Source organism: Arachis stenosperma, chromosome 7 (assembly GCF_014773155.1).
Source record: "Arachis stenosperma cultivar V10309 chromosome 7, arast.V10309.gnm1.PFL2, whole genome shotgun sequence".
NCBI classification, from domain to species: domain Eukaryota; kingdom Viridiplantae; phylum Streptophyta; class Magnoliopsida; order Fabales; family Fabaceae; genus Arachis; species Arachis stenosperma.
Window position 1 is genome coordinate 8,767,829 of NC_080383.1, and position 14,493 is coordinate 8,782,321.

Consider the following 14,493-nt stretch of genomic DNA (forward strand, 5'->3'; position numbering starts at 1 on the left):
GTCATGTGAGAGTCACATGACATCAATGGATTTAGGTGGTGTCATGTACATTGTCAAACGGTTGGTTGTTACATCCTTTAATTAATTAAAGCCATGTTTTGTACACAATTAAAATCTAATAGAGCAAAATATTTAAGGGAACAATTATTCAAGGAATAATAATTATTATAAGATTATTATCTTATCTTCAACTAATAAGAATATTATAAGATTATTATGCTGATAATTTTTTGTTTATACTAAAATCCATTCGCATGTTTATTGTTTTTATTGTCTAATTTCCAGGCATCACGAACTGCAAATTAAACTTCATTTGCAACAATTTTCTTCCATATTTTTTATACAGTATTAGTCAAACTTAATTCACCGAAAAGTTAGTTATTATAACTGGAAATGAAGGCAGCGTGATAGAAAACGATATTAATTAATTTTGCCGACATTTAATTAAGAGACGTCAATAATAACAATCATGTTAATGAAAAAGTATTTAAATTATTGTCGCAATATGATAAGAGTCAAATGACAATAATTAATTAAGTTGATACTCGTAGTATTTAATATGAAACATATAGGAAATTGTTTTCAAGATTTAAGTGATTTTTTTATTTACTTTTAAAGTAAAAAATTATATTCAAGTTTTATAAATGAAAATCTAAGGCAAAATTGTATTTAGTAGGAATTAATCAAGTTGATTTATTGGTAGTTTGAATAATAAAAGAGCATCTAGATATTTATATATGTTACATTTAAACAAAAGAATAATACGGATGCACTTAAGTAGGTTTGTCAATAAATATTTTTTATTACATAAGTGTTCGGGAGATAATAAATTCTGCTCAAATCAGTTCAAGTTATTTTATTTTAATTTATTAATTATTACTAAAATAAATATAAAATATTAGATGTAATAAATATATAATTTTGGATATTAAATACATAAAATTATAGATATTAAATTAAAGAAAATAATTTTAATATTGTCTCCCTAGTATTATTATTTTTTAAATAAAGCATATTGTATTTAATTTTTTGTTATATTTTATATTGATATATAATTCATATTTAAAAAGATAATTTACAAATCATGCTAACTACTTTTTCTGAATAAAATTATAAAAAAATAAAAGCCTTGTTAATTTGTTTGTTACCTCTAATAATATATCATTTTCTAAAAAACGTTATACTTATTATTTTTCTGGAGTGCATTAGTATTCGAACTAAAAATATCGTAGTCAAAGTGGTTGTAATTTTAAATATAATCCACCATTGATATATTAAAATTGCCACTTTTAATAAATAATACATTATGAAAACAAACAAAAAAAAAAACAAAAATATAAGCTAAGAATTTTATCGCTTACTCTTTCTTCTCATTTCCTCTTTCTCAACCCTCAAACCTTCAAATAAAAAATTCACACCCCACATGACCCTCTCAATCGCTCATTCTCATATTGACACTTGATAATACAAATTTAAAAACGCAGGTATTCTTTGTGTCTAAACAATAATGTTTTTGGCCAAAATATTTTTGAAAAACCTCCAAACACGAACAATGCGGATTAACAATGAAAGATATATACTTAAACTTGAAGGTAGTGCAAAATACTACTGTATAGTGTTCATATTTGAATTTTAATATTGAGTACAAGTGTTACACTTGCAATTGATGGTATTAATTCAGCCACAAATTACAACAAATTCCAGCTACACCAATTTTAAAAAACATATAATAATGTGATGAGATATACTCCTAAGAAAGGCCCCAGCAGCCAGCTGCGCCTGTGGTCACCACGGAGGTAGATAGCAAGCTTAGTATTTTTTGTGGGATGTGTAATGTGCATGTGCTACTTACTATATGACTATGAGCTCCAAATAATTATATCTTTTGGATATTCAATATGCTGCTCTGACATGTAGGGATGGTAAAGCCGGAACAATAACTTTAATCCATTAAAAAAATTAAGCTGGTTTAAAAAATTAAATTTCGCCTAAAAAAAAAAGGTCTAGCTCGTCCCGTTTAACATGAGGACATTGGCAGGAGAGGACAAGCAAGTGCAAGCCTGCCCAGCGGCCATTTATATTTATTTTATTTTATTTTATTTTATTTTCTAAAATCTTGATCCCATTCCTATTTGTGTTCCTAACGTTTAAATCGTCCTATTTATATCCCTAACATTTGTAAAAGTGATTCAATATTATTCTGCCGTCAATTACACATCATGAGCGTTTTAGTTTGAGTTTTGTAAATCTCTTCTTGAAGTTAGAATACAAATGTCTGGGATAGAATCGATGATCCACTCCGAAAAATAACTCATCAAAAGTTGAAACTAGTTCCTACAATATTTACATAATTCACTTTTATAAGGACATAATTGAATCTAAACACAAATAGTGGGTATAATATTAAAATCGAACACATCCAAGTGAAACCTAATTGAGAATGAATACATCAAAGTAAGAATAATTGAAAAATATAATCTGATTTGTTAGTATAATTGATTGTAGGATAATATTAAATTACTTTTATAAACGTTAGAGATACAAATAGAACAATTTAAATATTAGGAATACAAATAGAACTTATTCCAAACGTCGGGAGAAAAACGATACTTTACTCAAAATTAAAATACCATATGTAAATAGTTATATCTAACAAAATACTTAAGTTTAGTCTATTAAGTAACAGAAAGAAGGGGGTGAATAAGTATTTTTTGGTAACAAAGTTTTAGAAAAGTTATTGTTTTCTTTAAATAATAAAAACATAAATTTTATAAAGTTAACACACAAAATTTTTTATAACTAACACAGAAATTTTGAAAAAAATAAAATAAAAAAATAGAATATGAAGAATAGAAATTTTCCTGTCCTTTAAGTTTGGTAACTTTAATAGTCGAAAAACTTTAAAAATACAAATTAAACAAATTTTTATTTAAAATACAAAAAGTTTAAATTTTTAATTATTTGTTTTATATTTAATAAATAAAATATTTTTAAAAAAATTTATTAATAGTAAATTTATCATGTTTCTTTAAAATACGTTAGCTAAATCATAGAATAAAATACAAAATATGAATAATGGACCGCAAGGTCGAATTAATGAAGGAGGTTCATAGCTCCTACATGTGTTTGTTAAGATGATCAAAGTTGACCCAATTTTATGCAAAAATGCAAAATAAATGCTGGAATCTTGGGCGTGATGCTTGCATTATTGTCCAAAATGGTGATATGTCTTTACTCTTTATAGCTTTTGTTGCAAAAACCAAAATGCTTAATTTCCTCGTGAGAATCAATTGTCATGACAAAAAACTTTGAAAGTCCATTGGTATAAATTTTATTTAATTTGATAATTATATCAGTAGTTGATTTTACCGTTAGATTCTGTATAATGTATTTTGGTAAACCATAATGTTAGAAAAAAAATCAAAATTTATAATAATTAATAAATATTAAATAAAATAAATTTAGGCTATTTTTAACTAATTTTTTTTTTTGGCTACCAAAACATTTTGGTTTGGTAAATAATTGCTTAATCTTTTAAGAAACAACAATCAATTAGTAGCACTGAAAAAAGAGTTTAGAAGCATGGCAACTACTGACACTGAAGTTATTATTTGGGCGCAGAATTCATTCAAGGAACTCCAGTTACCAAGTTCAATCACCCACACATTTTGAGTCAGAAATTTACTCCATTAGAGAAAGAATAAACTCCAAGCAACTTCATGTGTCCCATCTTCCTCATGCTACCTCAAAAACCAGACACACTTAACAAATTAACTATATTATTTCACATCAATTTAATACAAGGGTATAAAAAATAAGAAAAGTCACATATATACATGGCTAAAGCTTGGTCGTTGAGATGTGTGATTGCAGTTTGTATATATGTTTGGTAGTTTATAAAATGAGTACGTTTATTTATTTGTTTGGTTATCACTGTATTTGATTGCAAGTGTAAAGTCTTGTTTTTTTGTACTATTCCCTTCAATATTTTAGTGTTTTTGTTTAATTTTCAATTTTTCATCATTTATATATAAAAGGACAGAAGTAGTTAATGATATAAATAGAAGAATAAGACATTTCCCTTAACAACCCCCTCTTTCTCTCCCCAAAATATTCTTTTCCCTCTTTTCTTTTTGGGTAGTGACTTTCTCGTTCTTGCAAATTAATTGAAAGTTTGAAACACAGTGACATGTTATTATTGTATCTATATATAATAACCTTTAAAATTTAATATTATTAAATTCTATTTATTAGGCCAGTGAAACGGCCAGTTTGACCCATTTAGATCCGATCCATTTTGACTTATGATTATTTAGATTGGTTTGATTTTATTTATTAGTTATAATTTTTCAGTTTAGACTGATTTATTTAAATTTACTTTGTTTATAGGCTATAATTTTTTAGTTTGGACTGTTTATAATCAGTCTAATTACTTTTTGTTTTTTTAAAAAAATATTTTGATAAAAAAAATCTACTTTTATATTAAAAATTTTAAATAAAATATTTTTTTTAGTTGATAGATCAAATTTTGAATAAAATAAAATAAATATTAGTTTAAAAAATATAAAAAATTTTAAATGAATCGTGCGTTTAATTTGTTTAAGATTTCATTTTTTTTGAATTAATTTAAACGAACTTAATTTAAGACGCCAATGACTTTGACCCATTTTAACAACCCTTTTATTTATTCTATTGGCCAGAATCATGAATTTCAATACCCTTGTGAATAAATTGTTTTTAATGAATGAAAAAAAAAAAGCTATTAAACTCATACAACAAACTGATGACAAAATTATATCAATATATATATAAGTATATAACCAAGTAAAAAATATTTACCGGTGACTCTAAAGAAAATATATATTAAACTTATTAGAATTGAAATTGAGCTCAAAAATTAATTTATGAGTAAAAAATATTTTATATTTATAAACTATTTAAAAATTTTATTCTTGAAAGATATCAAACTTATAATAAAACACAGCAATGCTAGATAACTTATTATTATTATTATTATTATTATTATTATTATTATTATTATTATTATTATTATTAAATAAATAAATAAATAAATAAATAACATGACATTATTATTTTCCTTTTCCTAATTTTTAGTCGTTATTTTTTAATTATTACCTTAAGACTAGTTCCAAGTCAATATATAACAACCACATCAATCCCTAACCACAGAACCTTAATTTATCCAATAATAGCAAGGCAAGCACTAGCTTTAAAATTCAATGCAATCACTTGAATTGATCTCACACACACAACTTAGTAATTAAAAACAACAACAACAACAACAAGCAATGGCTACATACTCATCAAGAAGAGTCGTTGTTGTGTTTGGTGTTGGAATTCTTCTTGTTACCCTAATGTGCAACATGAAATGCAGCATGGCAAATAAGGATAATGAAGTAGGAGTGAATGTAAAGGTTCAGCATGGAGGGTGTCACCATGGCAAGAACTCAGAGAGAGGAGAGGAATGCACAAGTGAGGATGATCATCTTGGTTTGTATGCTGATGTTGATGACACTTTCAAGGCCAAGCACCATGTTAAGATTACTCATACTCATACTCATAATCATAACAATCATCATGCCAAACATCATCAAAATGCTGAGCATGACTCACCACACAGTGGTAACAACAATGTCCATGTCTTGGGACATTGATCAACAACGGAATCATCATCATCTTTTCTTTTCTTTTATGTTGCTTTGAGTAATTAATTAATCATCAATTTGTCACATTTTTGTTTTCTTTTTTCGTTAGTAATTTTGATGTGGTAAGAGTTATTTACGTGTTTCTTTTTCTTGTTGTTATTATGGAATTTGGATGAGATAAATTATTATGATATGAGTCATTTTCTTGGAGAATATATGCATGGGTGTTATTAGGGTTACAAATCTCGGAGTGGAATGTATTGTATTTCTATTTTCATTTTATATCCTTCTTACCATTTTTACTTTGTCTCAGAGTGATATCTCAAAATTCAAAAGAATATATAAAGATACTGATGAGTTAAAGGTGAAATAAATAAATATATATTTGGACTTTAATTTTTACCGTCAACTAATTATTTACTGTAATGTCAATAAAAATAATTAATTTTTCTATCTATTATTTAAGAAGTTGTCTAAATGTATTGATACAATTAGATATATATAATTTTCTTGTACTATTAATATGTTAAAACTAAATTTAAATTTATATTTTTTTATTAAAAATGTATATAAAAGTAATAAAATGATAACTAAAATATTAATAGGATAAATACCGTTTTTATCTTTGATTTTTTTTGTAAGACATAACACATCTTAATCATCTTTAAATTTTATCCAAATTTTTATCTATTAAAAAAAATGGACAAAACAACCCCTATAATTAAATGATAAACAGTTGTTAGTGCTAGGTGTCATTCAATTTCTTTGGTTGGAGGGACTAAAATCCTCCTTTTAACATCATTCTTCTCTTCTTTATAGCTATCATCAACGGCTACTCACAAACTAAAAACAAAACCCCTAAAAACTTACACCTTTGTTTGGTACCACTCTATTACTAATTACACCACTCCTTCACAGCGGCCACCACTAGTGTTAGAAGAAGAATCTATGATAGAAAAGAAGTAATCACTAAAAGAAACATCAGAGAGAAAACAACAATACAGAATCACAAGTGGAATGTGTCCACCCGCTTTGAGGCATAGGTGTGAATGCGAATTGGATATATGATCAAAATCTCGATTCAATCCACACTAAAATCATCAGATCGGATTCAATATCTGTAAATTCTTAAACTTAGATCTGATATCGGATATATCCACAAAACATCAAAATATTTTTAAAAACTTATTTTTATTAAAAAATTAATAAAATTTTTTTTTCTATTCTTTTAAATATTTTTACTCTTAAAATAAAATTAAACATACTTTTCTTAAATAATAAAATAAAATAATATAAAATATATGGTAATTATTAGTTAAAATAAAATATAAAGAAAATATTTACTTATTTATTTTTGCTTATCAGCGGATATGCAGATCGGATATGCAAATACATACATAAAATTCGCAATCCGATCTTATTAGACTGCGGACCCGATCCGATCTAGTAGCCTTGCGGATCGGATCTATATCCGCAATTTTCAGATCGAATTCGGATAAATATCGCGGATATGTGGATCAGATCTGATCCATGAATACCCCTATCGAGGCACATCGCGTCTTCAAGGGAGTCCATTGTTACCTAGATTTTTTTTATTAGTTTAATATTGATGGTAATTAATTATATTAGGAGTATATAAAGTTAATCACAAAATATTTTTTTTTTTCAAAGATAGGAGTGAGACTCGAATCTGCAACTTCTAAGGAACGAACTGGCATAAGATGAATGAAAACAGAAAAACTGATAAAAAAATATTTTGTTAACCTTATGTACTCCTACTATAATTAATTACCATCTACATTAAACTAATAAAAAATATAATCTAGGTAAAGAGGCGCTCTCTCCTCCGCATCAAGCTCGTCTTCTTCTTCCCCTCTCCTACCATAGTGTTCCTCGTGTCGGCCATGGCCTTGTTCCTGGAGATTTATCTAATGGTGATGTTGAGCCTGAGGCTGGTGGTATCTATGGCGGAGGAGAGATTTGGATGGAAGACAATTTGAATTAGGTGTTCGTGGCAATGAAAGGTGCTTTAGGATAGTGGTGGTGGTTCAAGGTGAGAAAGAGAAGAGGAAGAAAAAACTAAAACACTTGACATCTGACACGGACAACCATTTGCTATCCGATTGCAGGAGTCGTTTTGTCAACTTTTAGTAAATGAAGATATGATGAAATTTAAGGATGATTACCATGCATTATGGCTCACGAAAAAAGTTACATATTGGAAAAAATATTTACCCTAATATATACTATGTTAAATAATTTTGTCAAACGTATATAAAATAATTTAATGATTTTTAACCATTATTTTTATTTAAATATATTTTAATCTGAATAAATATTGAAATATTTTTATCAATTTATATCTCGGCTAATTTTTTTTTGTATGGAAAAAATATTGGTGTTTTTGTTTAAAATGGGAGTATTTGGTGTAATTACAGATGGATGGATTTTTTGGGTGGAAAGCCAACACGTGGGGGGCGTGTTGCATCACGTGGGGGGCGTGGTGGACACGTGGCAGCATTCTGGCCAACACGTGGGGGGCGTGTTGGACACGTGGCAGCTTCTTAGCCAACACGTGGGGGCCGTGTTGCAACACGTGGGGGCGTGTTGAATGATTTCCATACTACCGTAATACACTTCAAATATCAATATTCAACCAAAACACCACCTCTCTTTCCATATTAAAAATAATTTCTGTTATATCTCTCAATATTCTAATATTAAAAATTGCCAGTTACAGCTTTAAATGAGTAATGTAGCACAAAGAAAAATTGAATGAATGTGCAACAGAAATCAGAAATTGATGATGAATGTGGCAGTAGTTACAGTGACAAGTCACTGCACTTTACTGAATGCACTAAGGGTCAAAGGCCGGTGGTCACTACTAGTACTCACTCACTACCTATTTTATATAAAAAATTATTTGGAGACCAAAATTTGCAAGGTTAAAGATAGTCATTTTTTTTTTCATTTATATTTATTAATTATTATTAAAATAAATATATACTATTAGTCACCAAAAAAAAATAAATATATACTATTAAATATAATAAATATATAATTATAAATGTTACATAATAAAATTATAGATATTATTATTATTATTATTATTATTATTATTATTATTATTATATACGCTGAGACACGAGAGTATTTAATTGACAATGGTTAATGTGTCTATCCTAATTAATTTTTTTTTGTGTCCGTCATTTTTTTGGTGTTCAAATCATGAAAACATTAGAGACCCATTAGTGTTCTAATTATTATAGATCAATTGCATGACAAAAATATCAGTGAACAATTCATGAGGAGATATAATTCACAACATTGCAATGAAAATTAATCCAAGTTTTTTCACATCATTCTAAACCAATATAAAAAAACTGACCCTCATCCATAGTTGAATTTTGCAAGAGAAATGCTAAACACTTGGATTTGGTTGTTTAAACTTGTATGCTTTTTATAGATGGTAATTGACAGCAATATTAAAAAACAGGATAATGTCAAAAGTGCAGATCTATTGGTGCACATTAGAGCAGTAAAACTACAATATGGTGTAAAAGTCAACACTACAAAGCAAGGTAATTGTAATTTGAAAAAAAAAAACTATGAAAATATTTTAAATAAACAAAAGAAAAAATTAAAAGAAAAAAAAAACTTTGTATACTTTCACAAGTCATTGATGATTATTGAAACATGGTTGTGATCATGATCAAGAAGTCAAGAACCATCCATTTGGATATCTGTGCCATTTGGATTTGGTGGATTTGCATTGAATGGGATTCCAGTCACAACCTTCTGTGTTTGGCCAGCTCCAAATGTGAACTCGGCCGGAGCTATATCTAAGGGTGGTCGGGCGAATATTGAAGTAGTTCCAGCAGCAGTGAAGGCAGGATGTGATGGAGCCGACTCACTGATCTTTGGGAAGCCAAAGTTGATCGGACCTGCAGCAGGAGAGAAACCAGCCAGAACAGAGCCGCCACCATCGATTGATCCGAACATCTTGTTCTCAAACTCCTGCAGTTGCTGGAAGACAACTACATTATGGAAGAAAGGATGCATGTCAGAATGATGATAATTGCACTATTACATATTGCCGGTCGTCGGGGTCGATTTGACCCTCGATTCATTCAGTAATTCATAAGCTCGGTTGACCATTTACATGAAGGTTTCATGTTATTTCTCTTCATAAAAAAGAGCATTTTCTTCCATAGACTAACTGTTGAAATATGAGACTTGTATTGGAAGAAAGATCAAAACATACCTTCTGTTAATTCCACAGATGGTCGCCGTTCCTTGACCCATTGATAACTTTGTGCGAGTCTCCATCCTTTTGACTTCATTAAGTACGCAATGACGATGGCTGGAGACCTGTCGTAGGGTGTGATTCAGAAAATTACCATAAATATCAATGCTGTTACAGCATACTCAAAGGCAAGTATACAGTTATGAGGATTGCCGCAATATCTTACCTACTCTTTCCAGACATGCAATGTACCAGAACACGAGCCTTGTCTTTCTCACATTGCTCTGCAAAAAAAGCAACCAGTTTTGGTTTTGTTGTACATGATCATTATTACAGATTTATTAAAACATGATAATGGAATGAATATTTAGGATAGAGCTACAATAGATGTCGCGTGATTACTATTTTTCTTCATAGAAAAGAAATCCGCGACAGATGATCACAGAGAGGAGAATATAAAATTTATGGTTCTTTTTTTATGACAAGCTTTGGTCTAACGGTGAAGCTGGTACCTTATTGCTTGCATATTATTGATTCAAAACCTGAAAACAACATCATTTGTATGTGGGCAAGACTACCTCTACCCTCTCCAGAACCCATCATGTTGTGTTATTTTAAAAAAAAAAAATGTGTACAATTTTCCATCCACCATGCCAATATCCAAAAAACAGAGAACATCTATCCCTATCTATCACCCTGGTACATCACTCAGTATTGTGCTTGTTTGTTCGCAATTTGGACAACGGACTATTGGAAGGTTTCTTACTCTAAGAGAAAGCTATAATAAATCACTGTGATACATTGCTTTGATGTTTTGTAAGACACCACCAGTAGAAACAGAAAAGTAGGCACATGTATGCCCATTGTGAACATGAGCAAAAGCAGATCAGGAACCTCTTTAAAACAGGCATCCTGAAGGTAACATAAAATCCTTAATGAGACATTGCATTTAAGCTCTTACCATGGTTTTGGGCTCCTTTTTTTTTTTTGGGGGGGGGGGGGGGGGGGGGGGGGGGGGGGGGGGTCAGGGGTTGATTAACATAAAATAGAAGTATCAAGACAGAAGAAAGCAATATATAACTAATGTTATCACATGCATTGAAACAAAGAAAGTTATAAATGAATCGCAAATTCGTCACTCTAGAATGCACACCTGGCTGAAGATAAGTAAATATCTGAGTCTCGTGGGTGCGAAAATAAATATATAAGAGAAATAAAGCATGACGATACTAGCTGATATCCCAAAAGACAATAAACGTGCAATCATCATGTTTGATAAGTATTCATAAAAATGGTAAACCAACAAGAAGTTTAAAAAATGCACCGTGGAAACGAAATGATCAGGACTTTAAATTTCAAAGGACAAGAAAGAACATACCTAAAAACTGAATTGCTTCTTCAAATGGCAAAGTTTTATCATCTGGTAGGCAGTGATAGGTAAATGAGTTCTTGTAGAGATTTTGACAGGAAGGAACAGTCTGCACGGGTAAAAAATTCAAAGGTAGAATAAAAAAATTAACTGCGGAAAATTTTGGATATATAAATCAACCTTATAAATCTTTTCTTTCTGGGAATGGATACAACAATCATCATAAGAAACAGAATTTACCAACAATCATCATGAGAAACAGAATTTACCATGATTAGTTAAAAACGATAATTATCACCATGTCTGCTATTACACTCTACTCATTCTGTGTTACTATTCAAAGAAAATAATTGTTTATTTTCTCTTGGTAGATCGTTAGAGAAAAAATTACAACTCCATTAACTCTTCAAATAAAAAACTTAACTCAAGCATTACCCCCATTTAATCTTAATGTCATTATTTTGATGTCCTCAAAGCTCAAACTTCTCAATCAAGAGAGCAAAGTAACAGTTATGTGTAACATATTTGGAGGTCCTTCAACCTTTCCTCCATTAAATTCAGTCACCCCCCCACCCCCCATATATCCAATTAGAAGTTGGAACTAAAATCCCAATTTCATTACACCTAAGCAATTAATATTGACAGCTATTATAAAGAACAAAAAAACCATTTAAGTCCACATGTGAAACTCGTGCGTTAGATCTTATATGCCGCATCGACAACACGAGTTAGAGAACACAACATAGATACAACCATTTAAGAGCTTTTGTTTGTTTAAAACTTTCAGTTTTCTTCAAACTCTTTACCACATGCGCCAATGCATTTATCATGGCCGCGTCTAGGATTTGAAAATTTGGTATGTCCGTTGCGCATCCTATATTCATTAAAGTACTTTTCTTAGTGCAATGTAACTAGACAAATTTCATGTGTTCCCCCTATTAGAGGACACAACATAGAGACAACCATTTAAAAGTTCTTGTTTATTTAAAACTTTCAAGCACTTTTTAACAATGAGGTGAAGTGTTTTCTTCAAATTCTCGACCACGCGCGCCAATGCATTTATCATCGCCGCGCCTAGGATTTGAAAATCCGGTATGACTGTTGGGCATCCTATATCCATTTAAGTAATTTTCTTAGTGCAATGTATCAAGACATATTTCATGAGTTCCCCAGTCACCCGAAGAAAAACCTAACTTCCCAATTAGCCCAACCAATTCACATCTTCAGAACCCTAACTATACATCAACCAAGAATGAAATCTTTAACTTGAAATCACCACCTTGCATTGGCCACTCAGAAATCCCAAAGTGTGTTTTTCGCAAACCTGTAACCTAAAGTCCTAAACTATGAAAGGTTCCACTCCTCCACTGCTGAAATCTCAAAAAACACACACAATACACACAACATTTCACTAATCAAGAACATCAAAACATGCATCATCATCATCATCATCATCATCCAATCCAAGGCATTACCATAGAAAACATTCAAATAATATCAATGCCACAACAATGAGAACAATTAAAGGGAAAAAATTAACCTAATTTTCCTCAACCCATCAATCACATAAAAAAAAGGAGCAAGAGAACAAAACCCTCCTTTCTTACATTGAGGATACGAGAGATTCCTTGAGTCTTGAGAAGCTCAGAGCGCGATGCGTTGTCGTAGCTACCGAGGTACAGAAACTCCGGCAAGATCACCGACGGGAAGGCGCTAACTTGCACTGATGATTTCTCCGATCCAACGGGAATCCGGTGACCGCAAACCGAACACACTTCACCTTCTTCGTACTTGTGATAGTGCCCACACACTCCACAGGGGTTTTCCCTCTCCCTCTTCCTCATAATCACGGAAACTTAAACAAAACAGCTACTTCCCCCTTTTCGGATCGATAATCAGCAGAGTAACAAAGATACTAGGTAAAGAAAAGGGGGTTAAAACTTAAAAATCGGATTTTTAAATTGGAGACTGATTGAGAGAATTGTAAAAGGACGAAGACCGGGATCAAGAAGAGAAAAAGAGAAGGTGGGTTGTGAAGGATTCAGGGTAAAGATTAGAGCTTTGGTGAAAATGAAGGGAAGAGAGAGAAGTGGTGATTATAAGTAAGGAAGGGATCAAAGGAAGTTTCTTTCTTTTCTTCTTTCCTTTTTTTCTCTTTTTTTTTCCCTTTGTTTTTTTCTTTTAAGTTGATAAACACAGTGTTTTGTCAGAACCTATTTACAACTGGAATTTGGATTTTGATCAGTAAAAAATCTGTGTGTTGTAGAGTGAGAACTGAGAACTGAGAATTTGAGAAAGGTTAATGTGTTTCACTCACTCAAAGTGGTGAAATTATATCTGAATTTGTTCGCAGTGACTGTGAATGTGAAAGTGGTTTCTATTATTTTTACATTGGTTGGATTTGGATATTGGGAGGTTCGAGATTCTAGGTTTTGGCACGTGACATGTGTAGGAGAGAAATCCAGGTTTCTTATTCTTATTGTCGTAGATCTCGTACAAACACACTTCACTAACACTCATCAGGAATATAATAAGAGGAATATACTTAAAAAGTTAAAATTGTAAATCATCATTTGGTAAAATTAATTTTACATGAAATTCATAGTTGAGAGTTATTAATAATTTAATTAAATTTATTAAATTATTTAATAATTTTTAATTATTATAATATATATTTAAAAAGATTTTTTAGTCTATATTTAGTTTATTTTATTGTTAAAATTTGTTAAAAAATTTAATTTAATTTTAATTTATTTAATAGTATTTTTAAAAAATTTAAATTTAAATTAAATATGATTTAATTCAATAAAGATTAAATCTAATTTAAATTATTTTTAGAGATTTAAATTCAAATTAGATATCTAAAAAGATTTGACTCATTTTTAAGTTGGTCTGCTAGGAGTACTCTTTTTAAATTAATTTTTTATAAATAAAAATTTGTTTGAGTTTGTTTGAGAAAATTTTTTTAAAGACTCCTTTAACTGTTGCATCAGGAAATTAAATTGAGGTTGAAGAGTCTTCTTTTTTTTTTTCAACTTATTTTAGGTTCTGTTACATGTCATATCCACTTCATATAAAGTTAATTGTACATGTATTTTTATTTTTTTATATAAAATTAATAGTTTAGAATTGTTAGATAATAATTTAATCAAATTTATTAAATTATTTAACGATATTCAACTATTAACTTTACATGAATATAACTGTATATA

The 14,493-nt window shown here is 29.8% G+C and overlaps 1 protein-coding gene across 1 annotated transcript; it reads right to left on the reverse strand.

Annotated features, from left to right (window-relative positions):
* Positions 1-9,164: 9,164 nt before the first annotated feature.
* On the reverse strand, positions 9,165-13,469 carry LOC130939931 (protein-tyrosine-phosphatase IBR5). The gene is made up of 5 exons (XM_057867996.1): positions 12,889-13,469; positions 11,291-11,390; positions 10,139-10,196; positions 9,931-10,037; positions 9,165-9,703 (listed from the first exon to the last, which is right to left on the reverse strand). Exons 1-5 carry the CDS (start codon positions 13,123-13,125, stop codon positions 9,387-9,389), a joined length of 819 nt encoding a protein of 272 aa, XP_057723979.1. The 5' UTR covers positions 13,126-13,469; the 3' UTR covers positions 9,165-9,386.
* Positions 13,470-14,493: the final 1,024 nt, after the last annotated feature.